At 41.0% G+C, this 19,208-nt stretch overlaps 1 protein-coding gene across 5 annotated transcripts; it reads left to right on the top strand.

Moving 5' to 3' along the window:
• The first annotated feature begins 266 nt into the window (after nucleotides 1-266).
• zfr (zinc finger RNA binding protein) lies at nucleotides 267-18,644 on the top strand. Of its 5 annotated transcripts, XM_027028934.3 has the most exons (20): nucleotides 268-368; nucleotides 595-676; nucleotides 5,404-5,686; nucleotides 6,067-6,211; nucleotides 6,461-6,700; nucleotides 6,821-7,065; nucleotides 7,243-7,443; nucleotides 7,809-8,115; nucleotides 8,450-8,643; nucleotides 8,740-8,859; nucleotides 9,304-9,449; nucleotides 9,559-9,724; nucleotides 9,999-10,201; nucleotides 10,301-10,451; nucleotides 10,777-10,918; nucleotides 13,719-13,816; nucleotides 14,707-14,802; nucleotides 15,175-15,286; nucleotides 16,658-16,755; nucleotides 16,931-18,644. In XM_027028934.3, exons 1-20 carry the CDS (start codon nucleotides 299-301, stop codon nucleotides 17,111-17,113), a joined length of 3,282 nt encoding a protein of 1,093 aa, XP_026884735.2. In that variant the 5' UTR covers nucleotides 268-298; the 3' UTR covers nucleotides 17,114-18,644. The 5 variants fall into 5 exon arrangements, 2 of the variants coding, with proteins under 2 accessions (XP_026884735.2, XP_081570275.1); XR_014123751.1 differs by lacking the exon at nucleotides 15,175-15,286 and having other exon boundaries at nucleotides 267-368; nucleotides 16,931-17,069; XR_014123753.1 differs by lacking the exons at nucleotides 13,719-13,816; nucleotides 15,175-15,286; nucleotides 16,931-18,644 and having other exon boundaries at nucleotides 16,658-16,675.
• The last annotated feature ends 564 nt before the right edge of the window (nucleotides 18,645-19,208 follow it).

Raw genomic sequence — 19,208 nt, 5'->3', positions numbered from 1 at the left:
AAATAAACATAACCCGAATTTATTTCAAAAGGAAATTAGCGCAAGAAAGATACACGATGTATTCAGTCCTCTTCGGCGATACCACATTTTCTGAAGTACTGAAGTTAAAATTTGCTCTCGTAAATGTTAACATATACTGGAAATTATGTATTTCATATGACGTCTGAACATGTAAGAAATAAAAGAAAACAACAATAATAATAATTTTGCAGAACTACTATTCCCAGTTTTCTCTATGTGCGACGCACATGTATAACACGGACCACTTCCTGGTACCATGTTATAAATCCAGCGTGTTATGAGTCAGAGTTCGTCAGAGAAGAGGAACCCAATGATTCCCATATGTCCTGTTGTCTCCTTCACCTATCGTGAGTAAAACGGGATAAAACATAACACACCGATTTTATGTAGTGGTATATACATGTTGGGTATTGTTGTAAGCATGTAATATGTGGTTACATTAGGGTACATTAATGTTTGATTTCGATATGCATATCATTAGGCCTGTGACTGATGCGGGTTTTTTTGTTGCTAGCGTTAGCGTAGCTAACGTTCACTAGCCTGCGCTCACCTCGGTGAATCTCCCTTCTGCAGTGCCCAGCCGGCTAGGTGAAGATGCCAAAATGGCTACCGGCAACTATTTTGGATTTACCCATGGTGCTGCTGCCCAGTACAGGTAAGGACTTAACGGCATTGTTATTCCCACGTATGACTCCCATAACTGGAGCTTTGCGTTTCAGTGTTCGCCGTTGCCGTTAACGTTTATCCCGTTAGCCATTGTTCAACAGTGGGGGAGGGGGAGAACTGAGAGGCGCTTTGCAGGGTGTGCAGCGTCGCTTTACATGAGTTAACGTTACATGCAGGCTTTATTCTCCATATTGCGTGTTATTTGCTTTAAACAGAAATTTAAGCTAGCTACTCGTTGTATAGTGCTTGGACTTGAGCTAATGGCTGTTAGTGGCAGTCACGGGGCGTTGAAGGCGAACACTGTTTTTTGGAAGGTGTCTGTCTTGCTAGTTAGCTTGCTGGCGATAAATGACATTCATCGTTGTCCTGTTCACAAAAACACGAGACCTTCTCGACCACTCATAGTTGGCGGAGTTATTGTTAAATAATTTCACAGAAGGCGCATCAACAGTAATGCCAACAGCATTTATTTAGCTTTCTTTTCGAATGCATTTTCCGAACTAGGCCTTGAAGCCATTGCTGTACTGCCGGGCGCGCCGTTGTTTCTTTGGTCAGCTGTCAGGGTGAAGCCAGTTGAAGCAGCTAGCAAGCTAACCTAGCTCATTTTATTTAAACTACACAGTCCAAAAATAATGTATGGGATAGTTGCAGGTGATTGTTTATTACATAAGTAACTGGATGTTGCTATCCACAAGTTAATCAATCTAGTGCCTCTACAATAACAAGTTTGACGTTTTCTTACAACGAATTGGCGACTCTTCTGATTCGCTTAGACTTTGCTAAGCTAGCTAGTAGCTTTCAAGGACTCGCTAAATGTCACTAGGTCTGTTTCTATACCCAAGCATTTAAGATACAAAGTATATTTACAATAATTGATGGTTTTCTTGATATGGCTATGAAAAAGTAATTAATTTTGGGTTTTTTGTTGTTTAACATGTTTTACAGTTTTGGACCTTCATTTATAGGTTAGTTTGAACTCGTGTTAACATGCATGAAGGTAAAACGATTGGTTGGTAATATCTGTATTGGCCACAAGGTGCTAATAATGGTTTATTGTTTTGGCTCAAGAAATTCAGTATTATCTCGCTATAAAGTGGATTTTATGTTTTGGCTGATGGTTACATTTATAATACTAATTAAGTATTGCATAGCCTGATATGGTAGAGCCTGACTGATGACAAAGGCATGGAACATGCTTTTAATGTTAAAATAAAATAAACTAGTAATTATCTGCCAGTATAGTTTTGTGACTGTCAAGATGGCAGTGCCATGTTGTATGACAAACCATCTGTTTAAAAGAAAGCATCAAGTAGCTAATAAAATCTGTGCCAAGATCTGTGCTGCTCTGAAATGTGGTGATGACTAACTTTGTGTGCTCTAAACAAAACTCAACTGCAGGGATTCACATTGAACATTAGCATGTTTAGTGTGAAGACTCTTCTTCCCTAATATAATCATATTAAGAGGTTTATTGATTTTCTGCCTCCAACAGTGTCGGAAGAATTCAGATGTAGATCGTCACCAATTAAGTGTTTTGCAGTGTAATGTCCATTCTCCTGAAACTAAGTTTGCTCAATTCAGCAACACTGAATTATATGGTGCAATTTAAAAATGAGATGCCATAAAAATAAGATGTTTTACACCAGCAGTATGTCCTGATGGAGCTGTGTTCACATAAGGGTGATGCAACGCACAAGGCAGTTTAGCTCGAGTATTATTTGCATGTTTTTATTTGAATGAAGCATATGCTGTTTGCAGTATCCAAGGTGCAGAGTCTTGCGCCTTCTGTGTGAATTACAGAATGCAAAACATTCATTTTTAAACGGGGATTGTCAGAAAATGAGAACCTCTTTTTTGCCTTTTTTGTATGTGCATTTAAAGTAAAACTCCCATCACCTGCTTGGTATTTAAAATATAAATAAGATATTACTATGCTAGAATAAATAGTTATTTTTGCCTATTGTGACCTTGGTAGAAATATGGTGGTGGTTGACTCCAAAAAATAATTGCTAGCTAAAATCATCCAAGTGCAAGAGATGTCTTGGCATTGTTGCACATTGGATTTGGCTTTAATGCCATTTGACAACTTTTTAAATGGATGTGTACACTTATTTGGTGGTAAATTGGAAGTCTGTATAAATCCTTCTCTAAAGTGTGCAATGATGGTCTTGTGGGTGGGTTCATTGCAAGTTATTGTACTAGATATCACCAAGACTATCACTTGCATTCACATGTGCTCTGTGTCCAATAAACTGAAGATATTTTAAGGGTGGGCCTCTGATGCAATAAAATTAGACATGTATTGTGATGGCAGTAAGATTCAAAGATTTTGGTCCACAGATTTGGACCTAGTCATAATTTTGGCATTGGCTGGCTATGGTTGCAAAGGCACCAAGTTGAGCGTCAGTGATCAGGTGTTGAGTCCACTGGTTTAACCATAGAAATGTTTCACTGGCAGTGGGATTAATACAGATATTCATACTCCCGAACAAGTGCATATACTACATTAGCACACCTGTCTTAAGAAAAACTATTGACTATTAATTTGTGCACATATAATGAAAGTGGGTACCAGTGCATAACAGTACTTGCAAAAATTTTCTGAGAAATGCAAGTTGGGGGCGATGATGCATCTGGCCAACATGCAGCCTGAACTACAACTGTGAATACCAAAGTAATTACCTTGTTTAAAATACCAGAGATTATTAAGGATGCAGTTTAAATGCAACCTTTCAGTCCACGGAAACTTCATACGCTACTTTTATTTAGCACTAGTATGTTGTAATGGTATCAGATGGAAGTTTAGTAATTGAGGTGGCTAAATGGCTCGGAGAGCTGTTGTGTAACAGTAGCAAATGTTGGCTAGTTAATTACTGTTGATGTACAACTATACTATGGTGCTCAACAAGGAATGCCTAAAGATGATATCCAAGGATTTTGTTTTTTGGGGGCAAGAATTGTTTCTAGCCACAAATTGCAGTTCCTGATGTGGGCAACGTTGCTCATGTAGCCTTTGAGACATTTCCATGAATACAGAAATGCTTCTCTATGCTCCATGTTTAAGAAATGCTTGGGGAATTTGTCAAAGTGCAAAAGAGACACTTGTTTTGGCCAGTATGCAAGCAATGCTGTGCAATATCCTTTCTTGTAGGTAGCCAGACTGATTTACACATGATTTCTCTCTGCAAAAACATATGAATCAAGTATGATTAAGTAAAATGAATTCATAGAACACTTGGATGCAACTTTGTCTAAGGTGTGAGATGATCATAGGAAGTGCCATCTGCTGTTGTAGAGGGCAAATTGCACAACATTTGTTGGAATTTTAAATTGGCTAGTGGTGGGAAGGAGACTGCACCCAAAATGGACAAGTTCTGATTTTAAATAGCTTGTAATTCATCACAGCACTATTGCCAAGCCATCCTTATAATTTCCAACATGTGAAAGGATTGGAATCATCAGGAAGGTGAAAGTAGACTACCTCCTAAACTGTGGCTGTTTAAATGTACATTTATGGCACTTGGCATCCTCCTATCCAGAGTGTATTGCATGCATCAGTATGACTGAAAACGTGCTCTCTGGGAATCAAGCTCATGACCCTGGTGTGTCTAGCACCATGTTCTACCAGCTGAACTACAGCCGTTGATTATTTTTTGCAAGATTCACTGCTTTTGTCAATACCTGATCTAATGCCATTTTGTCCTGTCTGGAAATGCCACATGCACCCTGATTAGTCAAAGTTTAAACAGTATTTTGTCTTTAAGAATTTAGAAGCAGCTATAAACAATTTATTATATAAACACAATTTTAAACTTTCACTAAAAAGATGCTTTTGAATTGGTCTCTGGCTGCATGATTGACTAGGGGTCTAGATGTCCTAGTCTTTGAAAGCAACTGTTCTCATCAAGGAGATGAGCATGTTTTAATGGTAAATAAACTAAAGTACTACATCTCTGCTTGTTTCTTAGGGATGACTCAACAGGCTTTGCTGGCCCTACAGTATAACCTCAGTGGGCAACATTGAGTTAATTATTGCTATTCTAAATTTTTAAGCTCTTCTGTGCTTAAGGTGGCATAATTTACTCCTATATTGAGCCTTTTCAGTTTTGGCTATTGTGATAACTTCTGCATGGAACAGATTAATTTAATTCCAGGCCACGTGTTTTGAAATCAGACGTTGCAAGTGCTAAGCGAGCTGACTAATCTTGGACGACCTTATTGATGTGAATGTTGGTTGTCTGAGTTCATGTGTACTGATGTTCGTGTTCCCTCCTGCAATGTGCAATCATACTAAATGATCAATCATAGGATAAGTAAATGTACCTTTTATTTTCTATTTAAGTAAATGTCTTAATTTTTTTCTACATTTAATTTAATCTTTTGTTCCATCAGTAATATGCAAGTTCAAAAGTGAAAAATCCAGCAGGCTTTTGTTATCCAATCCAGATGGTCTGAACATCTTGAAGAGGATCCAGACCCACTATACATCGATTTTGTATACATCTGATCTAAAGATTTATTTTTTTAAACTGTCATGAGAACTTGAAGGATTGATTAAAGGAAACAAGGTGTCTTCTGTGTGTAATACAAAAGCATGACATGCTGTCCAGATGTGAGTGTAGACCGAAATATAGATTAAGCATGTATTTAATGTTTTGGACCAACATGCTACATTTTAAAACCTGTTAACTTATCATTTTTATCCACCCTTTTCAGCCAGCAGCCGACCGCTGGGGTAGGTTACACCCACCCCACCACGGTGGCCAGCTACACTGTGCACCAGGCACCAGTGGCAGCGCACACTGTGGCCGCTGCCTACGCCCCCACCGCTGCCACTGTTGCTGTAGCCAGGCCCGCGCCAGTTGCCGTGGCAGCAGCAGCCACCGCTGCCGCATACGGAGGATACCAGCCTGCACACGCTGCTACAGACTATGGATATGCCCAGCGACAGCCAGAGGTGCCCCCGCCGCCACCTCCTGTCACCTCCCAAAACTACCAGGTAAAGTACTTTTTTTAAAATGGTGCATAAAGATTAACTGCTTGTAGGCCAGTTATTCATTTGACCTTCTGGTTAGAAGGTGGGTAGGTTTTCCTCTCATCTTTGCCTGAACCTTTTTTTTAAATCTCAATGCCAGTTTACTTTTCACTCTGGTCTCCAGATGTGTTTTTATAAAATGCCATTCTATAAAGCAGCAGCCAAAATACTGTTGTGCAATTGTCCATTTTTGGGCTTTTAAACTTGGTGGAAATGCAGGCACATGGAGACTTCTGAACTTCCCTTTTAACTACAAATTGCATTAGCTAATCACTGCTTTGCACCTGACTTTGTGACTGTGCATACCAGCTTGTATGTAACTAGTCTTCCCATCACCCTTGCAGGATTCCTATTCTTATGTGCGGTCATCAGCTCCGGCAGTGGCTTATGACAGCAAACAGTACTACCAGCAGCCTACAGCGACAGCAGCTGTAGCCGCTGCAGCGGCCCAGCCACAGCCTACTGTAGCGGAGACCTACTACCAGACAGGTTTGTACAAGTGATGCATGAACACTTTCCAAGGATGTTGGCTAATTATTCTTACACAAGGCAGCTAATTTGTTTAATATTGAATATAAGATATAAAAAAAATTAAAGCCCTCATTCTGTTGAGCCATTAGGCAGTATTCTAAAAATGCAGTCTGAGAAATGCTGCACTTCTCTCAGCCTTCCAGACGGGAACTTCAAAATGGCTTTGATGCACAACCTGGACAACCCTATTGTCCTTTTCCCTTGTAGCTCCCAAAACTGGATACAGCCAAGGTGCCACCCCATACACTCAGGCACAGCAGACACGTCAGGTTACAGCCATAAAGCCCGCCACGCCCAGCCCGGCCACCTCCACTTTCTCCATCTACCCCGTGTCTTCGGCCGTGCAGCCAGTGGCAGCGGTGGCGGCGGCGGCTGCGGCTGCAGCCTCTGTAGTGCCGTCTTATTCGCAGAGCCCCACCTACAGCACCAATGCAGTCACGTATTCCGGTAAGCCTGCCTCCCTTAACTATTTTGTCCAATCAAGTGGGCCTGAAGATTACGTCCCTGTCGAGATGGGGAGGGGCTAGTAGGCACAAGGTTGTAGCTTCTGCTCTTGCCCGCGGTCAGGCACGTCATACTCGGGCTACGAGGCTGCTGTGTATTCGGCTGCCTCCTCCTACTACCAACAGCAGCAGCAGCAACAGCAGCAGAAGCAAGCTGTGGCAGCCGCCGCCGCCACAGCCGCCTGGACGGGCAGCACCTTTACCAAGAAGACGCCCTTCCAGAACAAAACCCTCAAGCCCAAACAGCCACCCAAGCCACCGCAGATACACTACTGTGACGTCTGCAAGATCAGCTGTGCCGGCCCACAGGTGAGCAGGCCCAGCTTTTGGTGCATCCTTGTTGTTGGATGGGTGCATGTGTGTTAAATTGCATTGATTTCTGTGGTGTCCCGAATAAGTTTTACACAATCGCCTTCCATTAATGAGGTCTGGGTCTAGAACATCAGTGTATTGAGCCTGCCTATGCTTAGCGTTGTTTACTTGTAGACTTACAAAGAGCATCTGGAGGGTCAGAAGCACAAGAAAAAGGAGGCAGCACTGAAGGTGTCACAGAGCAGCAGCACCACCAGTGGGAGCAGCAGTTCGGCACGTGGCACCCAGAACCAGCTGCGCTGCGAGCTGTGTGATGTGGCCTGCACCGGCGCTGATGCCTACGCAGCACACATCCGTGGTGCTAAACACCAGAAGGTGAGTGACTTATCCCCGTGCCACAACCGCAATGTAATGGTTTGAAAAGGGGAAGGTGGTTGTGTGCCTGGTTTTTAAAGTCTTAGACTGACCTTATTTGGTGAAGTACATTAAACTAAAATGTACATTTTGTAAGTCATGTTGGCTTGACTTGCAAAGCAGCAGCTAAATATTGATGAATGGATGACCATTATGGAGGACTGCAATTCAAGATCTGTTGGGCTGACTTAAGTGGGCATTAGACAAATGTTGGATGAATTGGTTGATGTCTGTCAATAAAAATAAACAACTTGTGATGCCAAGAAGTGTAGTTTGAAACATGTATTTTTGTTCTGTTGATAAATGCTCTTCCCTCTCCTTGCCAGGTTGTAAAACTACACACCAAACTGGGGAAGCCCATCCCTTCCACAGAGCCTAGCGTGGTGACTCAGTCATCCACTTCCACCACATCGGCCCCAAGCAAGACAGCCAGTGCCGTCAACAGCTCCACCAGCAGCACAGTCTCTGCTGTGCCTGCCTCCTCCCCCACTCTCTCTAACTCGTCCTACCTGAAGCCCGTCGGCCTGGTCAACAACATTTCCACGTCAGCTGCACAGTGCAAGAGCCTGGCACCAAGCAGCATCTCTACAGCTGCAGTCAAGAAGGTCAACGCGCCCAAGATAAACTTTGTTGGCAAGTGCTGTTCTGAGTAAATGTGTTGTCATGTGCACATGTGTTCTGTCGCTTTGTGAAATTTCAGCCAGCACACCCATTGACAGTTAAACTATTTCTCAGGTTTAAACTGCTTAAGCTACTTGGTTACAGCTAGACATGTATAATGCCAGTTAAACTGCCTTTTGTTCTCCAATTAAATTTGTATTAATTTGAGGATTCGATAAGTTCCGTCAATGTAACGTTTAGAATTTATAGGGTTTTTTAATCTATCTACAGTTAGTCTGACGCACATTAAAAATCATAAATGCTCACACGATATGCTCTACCTAAAACATTATATTGCTATTCACAGGGGGAAATAAGTTGCAGACTACTGGCATTAAGACAGATGACTCTAAGGTTGAGGCAGCTAAACTTGCGCAGTCCTCATTGGCCATACCATCACAGGAAGTTAAAAATGATGCACCTGATTCGTTGTCACCACAATCAGCTCTGGCAGCCTTGCAGAGTGATGTGCAGCCTGTTGGGCATGACTATGTTGAAGAGGTATATTGGCACCAGTACAGAATGTGAACATTTGTCTATTTACTAAAACATTGTTTTTCATTTGCAATTATGCATAACAGAGGTTGGGCTTTACAGGTTCGGAATGATGAAGGAAAAGTCATCAGGTTCCACTGCAAACTGTGTGAATGTAGCTTTAACGATCCCAATGCAAAGGAAATGCATCTAAAAGGAAGAAGACATCGCTTGCAGTATAAGGTTGGTGGGTGGTGTTTATGTTGTAAAACCAGGTTAGACTATCAAGGTTCATCTATAGTTGGCAAGTCACAGCCAGTCCTAATTTTCAGACTGACAGTGTGAATTCATTATTGTAGTGCAAAATTTTCATCCTTCTGCTTGGATATTTTATCAAAAGATAGACATGCACCACAGTGTTCTGCTACTTGTACTTTTCTCTTTTGAATTTGAATCTGCTTTTAAAAACCTCTTCTGTTCAGCAGTTTTTCTAGCAGGAAACTATTTGGGGGGGGTGCAATAATTCATGCAGCCAGAAATGTCATGCAGACCCCACTGCATTGTTCAATAATGTAATCTCAAACAGGATTTTATTATTGATTTATTTCATGGTGGTCAAAAAAGGTGGTCTCTGTCAATTTGTTGGATAAAGCAGTTCATACTAAAATCTTTCCCTCCCTAACATAGAAAAAGGTTAACCCAGACCTCCAGGTGGAAGTGAAGCCAAGCATCAGAGCACGGAAGATTCAGGAGGAGAAGATGAGGAAGCAGATGCAGAAAGAGGAGTATTGGAGGAGGCGTGAGGAAGAGGAGCGTTGGCGAATGGAGATGAGGTGTGGAGGATCCTCTACGTCTGGATCAGATCTTTATCAAAATGCTGCTATGCTGGAACAAATAAAAGATGGTGTTTGAGCTCACATCCCTGTCCCTCTTGCTATCTAGGCGCTATGAGGAGGATATGTACTGGCGTCGAATGGAGGAAGAGCAGCACCACTGGGAGGAGAGGCGCAGGATGCCTGATGGTGGTTATCCACAGGGTCCACCTGGACCCCCAGGGCTCCTTGGTGTGAGGCCTGGCATGCCCATCCCACAGCCGCAAGGACCTGTGGTTAGTCTTCAGCCAGGCTTTTTTTTTTTTTTTCTCTTTCTCCATGCAGTCCTCAATGACCTCTCTTGGTAGTCCAATCTCTCAGTATTGATTTGATTCCTCATTAAGTACAGTTAGGATCAAAGTGGTGTATATAGACAAAGCAACTCATGTTGCGTTATGGTCACTTACAGATTAAGGAAAAATTTCCTGTTTTGTATACATGTTACATGCATAAATTGAGCAATATCATTACCCTTCATGATTTGCTTGTTGTGACCTGCTTTTGTTTCAGCCCCCACGTCGCCCTGATTCCTCTGATGATCGCTATGTGATGACCAAACATGCAGCTATTTACCCATCTGAAGATGAGCTGCAGGCCATCCAGAAGATTGTGTCCATCACTGAGCGTGCCCTCAAACTCGTGTCAGATATCATTACGGATCAAGACAAAGGCAAAGAAGACGACAAAGAAAAGAAGGAACCTTCCAAAGACAGGCAAGTTGATGGTTGCTTCTCAGTTAATCTCCTGTAAACTCAGCCCACAAGCAAAGCAGTAGATAAAATAAAGATTTGCACATACGTTCTTCATTACAGAGCTTTGAAGGGTGTAATGAGGGTTGGTGTACTGGCAAAAGGGCTCCTCCTGCGTGGAGACAAGAATGTCAACTTGGTTCTCCTTTGTTCCGAGAAGCCCACCAAGAGTCTGCTATCACGCATTGTAGAACACCTCCCTAAACAGCTCACGGTACCAATCTTGTGCAAATTTGTTTTATTTATCTAATGAGCCTCTATCTTTTTGTCCTTTGCCCAACCCAAGCCAGAAACTTGAAGATGATATCTTTTGCCTACTGTAGCCATTCTATTCTATTGTATTTGTTATATTATAAACTTGCTGAATGTTACTTGCCAGGTTCTGTTTGGTCCAGAATTGGCAACAGGGCATTTGTGTTGGGCTGCAGAAGAAACCTGTAAATCCAGTAGCTCATGTGCAGTAGGTTGTTGCAACTAGGTAGTGTCAGATTCCTACTTTGGTACCATCTATAGTGTCAACTAATCTATTTCCTTCTCAGCTGGTGACACCAGAGAAATATGAGGTAAAGGGCTCTGTTCAAGAAGCTGCCATCATCCTGACTTCCTCTACTGAGCCCAAGATGCAGGTGACCATCACGCTGACCTCACCAGTCATCCGGGAAGAGAACACCCGGGATGGAGGTTGGAAAAGATGTTGCTCCCTTAACTCGACCACCTATGAAATTAATTTGACATGATTTGATACCCTAAAGAGCCCATCTGCTGGCACAACAGATGGTACCAGATTTGAATAGCATTGCATCATTTGTATCGTCCTCTGAAACTGAGCAACTTTGCTCCTTTCCTTTTGAAGAAGTAGGATATGTTCTGTGTATGCATAAAACCTGGTATGTGCTTGAGCTTGGTCAAAATGTTATAAATGGAAAGCAAATTGCAATAGAAAGGGAAATCCCCCATTGAGTGCCTTCAAAAGTCCTAGACGTTTAAATTCTCTTAACTCATTTAAATTTAGGAAGAAATATTTATTTTTAAAAAGATTGTTAATGAATGATTAAGAGCTTACTACTAAAAAAAAAACCTGTGAACATGTCAATGTTTTGAAGGCCGATATTTTTAACAACGTGAAATTCTAAGTTTAGCTTTATCAAATGTTGCCTATTTGTATAGGGTGGACATTCTGATTTGATGTCCTATCGCTTGTCTTGTCTTTTGACAGCTACCTTCACCACTACCAGGTTTTATTTAACTTGACCTGTAGTTAATTGCCAGCAGTGTTGCTCAGGGCTCTGTCTTTGTAACACCTCTTCAGTGCTCTTGAAGCTCTCCCCCCAAAAAAACAAGCATGATTAAGTGTTTTGCATTGTGTAAGTCTAGTTAGTCCTGAGTAAGATTCAATTTTGTTTCCTGTGTTCCAGGGGATTCTATTCTGCATATCCAAAGGGCCAAGGGTTAATATTTTTAAATAAGAACAGGGATTACTAAAGTAAACATCAGAAGTACTGCAGGAAATGGTGAAATACCTTGGAGATGTTGGGAAGTTGTGGGAAAGTATGTAATGTCCCCACAGGAAACAAATCTTATTTTGTCTGGTGGTGAGAAGATTCACCGTTCTCAGGTCCCCCGTTATAAAATAAGTGCTCCCCTGAGTGAATCAATCCACCATACAGTAAAAGATGAGATTGGTGTTTAGAACATCTTGTTTAATAATACGTTTTCACACTCTAGAAACCCTTTACCTAGGTGGGAAAAATAATTTGGCTCAAACATATGCGACAACCCTTCCTTTGTCTCATTTCTTTGACAACGGAGTTTTTTTAAGTAGGTAAGAAGCTACTGAAATGATTGTAAATGTGGCCGGCAAATCTGTACTGTCACCGTTGCTGTTTGGATCCTTAGGGGAGTATCATTTAATCTTTTGGGTTAAAGGCTTTGTTAGGCCAATCTTTGATCGGGCATCGGTTTTACAGCCTTTGGTCAACAATGACCTTTGGGGGTTTCCAAACCCACTCATGACAGGTATGCATGCAGTGATGTTCTAACCCCTCTTGCTGGGAGCTTCATGTTTTCTTTCCAGCACGCATTGCTGCCTTCATGTATCCAAAGCTTTACAAGTCCAGGCCAAAGCCTCCTTGCATTCTGAGTAACTTGTTTCCCCATCTGAGGCTACGTCTACCAGCTCCGGAAGGATTTTTGACCAAGGTCCCCCTCCCAAAAAACCTCAAACACTTTGCCACACCTACTGTTGCCATGCCACTGTAGTGGATCACACCAAGCACTCGTCTTTTAGCAAGCCTTCAACCTTTATGTATCATCATGAATTATAAATGCAAAGACATAAATGTAGCCCCCTCTGTTATTCTACACTAGAAATATTTTACTGTACTGTGGAATTACTTATAGGTGGGGGGGAGAGTCTCAATTTCATAAATTTCTTTTTTTCATGCATGAAATCTGCCTATAAGCAGTTTTGGGTGGGTTTTCTTTTGTTTTTTAAAGCATTTGAATCATTCAGAAGATGAAGTGGGCTAGAGAATGGAACTAGCATCTAACGCCAAGTCTGTGGTTGGAGAAAACTGCAAGAGAATCAGTATAATGACACATTTTGGGTATATACTTATTTTCAGTTGGAAGAGCAATAAATTCTGTACTTTTTTTTTTTCTATAATTCTGAACTTTATATACCCATTTATAATTCATAATTATTGAAGCGCATAAGAGCATTAAACTGTACAAAGTTGCAGTTACAACTGAGCTTTATATGCTGCAAAATAGTGTTGTGCATTAGCACACTTGATGTCCACTGAAACAGTAAAAGTAGTCAGGGTTTATAGGCCTGTTGGCATTTGATGCTAATTCTTTGAGTTCTCAAATGTATAGGTATTGGAATGTAGCATATTCTGCAATTTTTTCACATGGAAAAATTGTGAAATTCTCCCCCCCCCCCCTTTTTTTTTTTTTTTTAAATTTATTTATTTATTTTTTTATTAAATAAAACCCCTGCAAAAACTAACTACAGGCCTAGTTGCAAGAAACGATACTCCCCTTTATTATGGACATAATAGAACACCACATTGAAACCAAACCACTGGAGCTGCATTCAGCGATAAATTGGTAACCAAGACTGTTCATAGAATGTACTATATAAAGTTCTCCAGTCTATAGTTCCCTAGTGCTACGTTTTAGACTGTTCAGGACTTTGAGAACTTTTCTCATGTTTTCGTCCTACTTACTTCACCACCCGCAATGTGTCAGCACTGTGCCCCCATCAGTGCTAGTCATTTCCTTTTGCAGTATAACTAGGCACACCAAAGTTATTGAGCCGCATAACACACCGGACAAGGTAAAAATGTGCGGGTTAAAGTAGCCACATGAGTGATCACGGGAACAACTTGGTATGTGTGGCAATGTGTTCTTGGCAGTCTCTCTGACCTGGTCAAACACCCGTTCCTCACCGCCACTTGACAATTCGATCCATTTTTAGATGTAACCTCGGGTATGGTGAAAGACCCAGCGGACGTCTTGGACAGGCAAAAATGCCTTGACGCTCTGGCTGCCCTACGCCACGCTAAGTGGTTCCAGGTTCGGAACATCATTTTTCTTTCTTCATGTAGCCTTATGCGATGTATTCTTTTCATTTACTTATTTAATTTCTTAATTTAATTTATTGAAATTGTGAACCTTAAATATATTTGTAGGAAGCAAAAACAAGGATGCCTGCAGTAATTACTCTTGCATGACCAGGAATCACAAAAGTTGTAACTGTTTTGCTTTCTGTGAGCTTTTTTTTTTCCTGGTCCAAACAAACTAAGCATCCTTGAATACAGGTTAATTTTCTTAATGTGATTCTTTAGAAAATGATTCCATAAGGCTGCAGAATACCTTTGCATAGAAAGATCATCAATAAGAGCTTTCATGTTGACTGTTCTTTGTGATTTGTTTTTTTTTTTTGGGGGGGTTTTTTTGGTTTTGTTTTTTTATTTATTTTTAAATCTTTTTATCTTTGAAATGGGGATTGAGAGACAAGGAATATCTGATTAGTTTACTGTGACATTGCTATCTCAGCAAACACACAGGCAAAGTAAAGCAGATTTCCTTGACTGTTTCAGTTCCTATGCTGCTCTTTCAAACTGATCTTTTGTAAATGAGGTTTTTTTTTTGTTTTTTTTGTTTTTTTTGTTTTTTTGATTGTGAAGTATTTGGGAAAAAAAAACTGAGGTCAGGGTTTACAAGATGACCAGGGAGATGTTCTAAGTGCATCTTGCAAACTTTGAACTCCCATACTAACGACGAGGTAAAATACTGCTGGGAATGGCAGCTTAACTCGTAAGCACTGACTGAAGGGTCTGTAAACTAAGTACAAGCTTCCATTGTGAACAGTAGTGTTGCACCTCTTTCGGAGCCCCCACCATGTCGTATGACTTCGTGTTTCTGTCCCCATGTCAACTAAACTTGACTTTATTGCGCTGAAGGCTAGGGCCAATGGTCTCCAGTCCTGTGTGATTGTAATTCGTATCCTGCGTGACCTTTGTCAGCGAGTACCGACCTGGTCTGCTTTTCCAAGCTGGGTGAGTAAGAACCACAAAATTGAGTTTAAAAAAAAAATGCCGTATGTAATTTCTGCTCGTGCTAAAGAGCTTGGGGTTGTCAGTAAAGATGGGGGGTGGTTGATGTCCATTTAAAGCTTATTCAGTTCAGAATACCTGATTGGTCAAAACAGGAGTCCAAATGCAATGGTTTATGAATTGACCTTCAGAGTCTTTGTAGCTGTGTGCAGCTCCTACCACCCCCCACCCCCACCTGGTGTCTGTTTATTTCGGAACCTGATGTCCTTTTGAAGGACATGGAGAGATGACTCGGTGCTGGGCTTTAGTGCTTCTTTATGTAGTACTTTGCCTATAGGACACGAAGTTTTACAGTAACTGATCTCTCTGTCCAAGGCCATGGAGCTGCTTGTGGAGAAGGCGATCAGCAGTGCCTCTGGACCCATGAGCCCTGGGGATGCACTGCGGCGAGTGTTTGAATGTATTGCTTCTGGCATTCTGCTCCCCGGTAAGACTGGGCCTGCAGACCATGCAGCTTTGTAGTTAGTAAACAAACTTTTGCGCAGATTTTAATTCCCTGTCCATCCCCTGCAAAGCTTTTTCATTCATTGGATGTCTTAGGTTTTGTCATTAGACTTTCTTGTAAACAGTAAAAAAAAAAAAGCATGCAAATTGCTTCTGCCAAATTGATCTACAGTAGCTGTGGGAGGCAAGGATGCTGTTACCTTTGCAGCACCAGAATCTTTAGATCCATCTTTTTCTGTCAGCATTTCGGATAGACATTTAGCTAGGGTTATTGACATGCATTCAATATTCCGATTATAGGAAGAAAGCAGACTTTAACCTGATTAATGTGCTAATATGCACGCAAGTAATCAGATCACAAAACTACGAGTCTGGCAGTAATCTGATTTTAAAGGCCCACACTGTTTTACTGAAATGTACCATTTAAAAAAAAAAAAAAAAAAAAAGTTATATGCAAAACTTCCTTTCCTTGGAGGTTTTTGTTTGGTTAGTTTTGGCTGTTAATCACTTGCAGTTTCTGGTACAGATTTGTGTCTCCAGCGATGTTGTAACACATGCACAATCTAGTCGGAAAAGTCAGATTATATGGATATATGCACTGATAAACCTGATTACTGAGCTAAAATCCACCTCTATCAGATTTCAGGAAATATAATTATGGACTTAATCCCACCGTAGAAATCTAAGTATCCTGTTATGAGCACTTGAGTTATCAGAACTGCATGAATCTGATCATCAAATGTAAATGATCCTTGTAAATGTGCTCAGACATTTTTCTAAAACTGTTTATTTTTAAGGCTCGTCGGAAGGGTTGATGGCTTTTTGCTATAGATCACACTTCAGATGTTCCATTTGTCTGTGCTTTTAGAATCTTGATGGGTGGCTTCATGTTCTGCAGAATTAAAATGTTAAATGAAATGCTGTATCGAACTACTCAAGCCCTGAATCATCCAAGCAACACCAAACCACACTTCCCACCACCGTTTTTACTGATCTGCTTATGAAAGCTAGTGTTTAATTTGCACTAATATTAAGGGGGGTGGTTTTTAAATGAGCACTTGAATTCCTCAGGAACCACAGCTACTCTTTAATAGCTCAGTATTGATGGGTATGGTATTTTTGCTTTTGGAATTGTCTCAATTTGTAGATAACACAGGCTGTTGTGCGTTAAGTGAAGTTATCCCTTTCCAGATTTTTGGGTATCAGCAGTTTCTCAGTTTCTACAACATAACCACACAGTTGTGAGGCAACAATAGAATAAGGTCAAAATAGAATACAAACTAACTCATCGTAGACTGCAGTAAAATGTAAAAAGAATGCACTGAATGTTTAAGGACTAATGTTTTTGATGCAGGTGGACCAGGGTTGATAGACCCATGTGAGAAAAATCCGACAGACACGCTGTCCACCATGGAGGAGCAGCAGAGAGAAGATACAACATCGAGTGCTCAGGTAATCTTAAAATTTGTCCAATGATCGCTGTAGATGTCAGACTGGCAATAAGCATTAGAGGGAGCTGTCAATAATGAACAAGAGATTTTATTTTGTAACTTTTACCTCTGTATAGTTGGATCTTTTGACCAGAGTAAGACATGTCCTCATTGTTGACATGGTGCTGTCCCCACAGTTTGCCCTGAGGCTCCTGGCATTCCGTCAGATCCACAAAGTTCTGGGAATGGACCCTTTGCCTCAGCTCAACCCACGCTTCAATGTGCGGAACAATCGGAAGAGGCGGCGCGACAACAGCGACTGCACCGATGGTTTTGAGGGTGAGGGGAAGAAGGACAAGAAGGACTATGATGGCTTCTGAATTTCAACAAGCTACACAGGACTTCTGACACTCAGCCATTTCCTATTCTGTGTATTCCAGTGGTGCGAAAAATCGATTCTTCTAGGTCTCCGTGCATGCCAGTTCCTGCTTTCCTGAAATAATTTGGAGACTTGTAAAAAGCCATTTGCTAAACACCACCTTATTGGCTTCCAGTTTTGTTACTAGTGCCCTGCAAAGGCCTACTATGCCAGCTGAAGAAATGCTGAACTTCATTTCCTTAATGCACCATGATTTACTAAAGCATTCATATTAGGCAGAATTGTTTTGCTGACAAAAATGGAGTAAAATGGCCTGTGACTAACACTTATTCATTTAGACTGTGTAAAGCTTATAGGTTTTGTTTGTGCTGAGGGTCAGTGTAGTTGTTTCTGTATTCTGGAGACACAGGCTATCTAGGCTTTGGTTGCTTTTCGATGGGAGGAAATGGACATATAAGCGTACTTGTACAGATACCGTTAAAGGTCATGCTGTATGCAGCAGTTTCAAGGTTATGCTAACCATCCCTATCCGGCAACAAAATGGAGCCATGCTGAGGTTCCTGCTAAATCATAAAATCATAATCATACATTTTCAATTCTCTCTGTCCCCACTGGTCTGTTTGCTTAGTATGTGCTAAGCTGGGCATTTTTAGGAACAGGTTCCGACGTGGTTGCTATTTTGGGTTTAAATGTGGGGATTATTATTATTTTTTTTTTTTTAAATTTAAGCTTTGCTTAATCTGCTTTTTGGTTTGGGTTTTGTTTTTGTTTTTTTGTGGGGGGGGGGTCATTTGTGTTTTGGATGGATACATTCCATTTAACCACAAAACGTAAGCTAAACATGACCTAGTTGTACATTTGTCATGTGATTGTGACGGTGCTGGCTGAAGAATGTCTAGATGCACATTTTATGTAGTGCTAATGCAGCCAGAGAGGTGGCTGTCTTCTAATTGAGGATCTTTTGACTAAATATAACACAACCTCAAACGCACACAATTTCGTGAACATATTCTAATGTGTGCAATTGGTGTGAAGCTGAGCTTGTTCAAAGGGTAGTCTGAAAATGTTCTAATGTTCACAGACTTCTGTTAAGCAGATGTATTGCATTTCTGGACAGATGCTGTTTCCTGCATGTAGACTTGGGTCACGTACATGAATGAGCTGCCCCTTTTGTTCATTTACATGCTAGACTTTAACAAAAATGTCTGGACCTTGTTCTTGACCTTGCCTTCCTCTTGTAGTTTTCACACAGGGGTGTGGTCCTCTAGGCTAGCTTCTCTACTACGTTTGTGAAGGAAATTGTGCATATTGACACCGTTGTTCCTGACAGAGCAATGATCACAAATTTGTAGCTGACCCAAGTCTGATCTTTTGCGTTCTAGTGTTGTAATCCTTAAATGTATCTCTGTGTACATATACATATGATCATATAAAGCTGTGTGTAGCCCATGTATGATCTCTAATATATGACGTCAATAAGCCTATATCTAACCTTGCAATAGATCTTAATAAAAGTGTGTAATTTTATGAAAGCATGGCAGTGTTAAAGTTTTGTTAATGTTTTATAGTTTTTTGTTTTCAGTTTATAGATGAGCATCTGCTTGCCCTCTACCTTCTTGGTTTTACAGTTCTTAGTTTGCTGAAAAATATGTTTTTGGGTTTGTTTGTTTTTTTTGGGGGGGGGGGTAATTGCAAATGTAGTTCTATCCCTTCATTCACCTGTCATTTGCTCTCATAGTACTACTGCATAACAATAGACATAATAAACCTTTACAGAATAAGTAAGTTTCTTTTGGTAATCCATTTAACATGCATGTTGGTGTAGAATGCATTCTATTCAGGTGTCTTATGAATTGCAAAGTATCCTTATCCTCAACTCCCACCCCCTCATGTGAGTCTAATGGAACTCAGTGTGTTCAAGGAGAGGAAGGATGTGTGGAGGGTCTCTCCTGTGTTTGCACTGGCAATAGTCAGGAAGTGACCATGTCACTACCTTTTCTGAAATGGAAAATATCCTCTGTAACCTTATGAGGGCATGAGTACATGTGTGGTTCATCCTTGGGTGAGGTATATATCTCAACAATGTTGGGTCATTG

The sequence above is a fragment of the Electrophorus electricus genome, chromosome 5, assembly GCF_041902795.1.
Source record: "Electrophorus electricus isolate QZ-2024a chromosome 5, ASM4190279v1, whole genome shotgun sequence".
Lineage (NCBI taxonomy): Eukaryota > Metazoa > Chordata > Actinopteri > Gymnotiformes > Gymnotidae > Electrophorus > Electrophorus electricus.
The sequence above is the reverse complement of the archived record's forward strand: the minus strand, read 5'-3'. Positions and strand labels throughout refer to the sequence as shown.

Excerpts from the sequence above, each read along its gene's own strand:
- zfr (XM_027028934.3), top strand. The coding sequence starts at position 299 with ATGAGTCAGAGTTCGTCAGAGAAGAGGAACCCAATGATTCCCATATGT. Across the intron at positions 7,066-7,242 it reads TCAGCTGTGCCGGCCCACAG|ACTTACAAAGAGCATCTGGA; the intron begins GTGAGCAGGCCC and ends GTTTACTTGTAG. Across the intron at positions 13,817-14,706 it reads GCCACGCTAAGTGGTTCCAG|GCTAGGGCCAATGGTCTCCA; the intron begins GTTCGGAACATC and ends ATTGCGCTGAAG.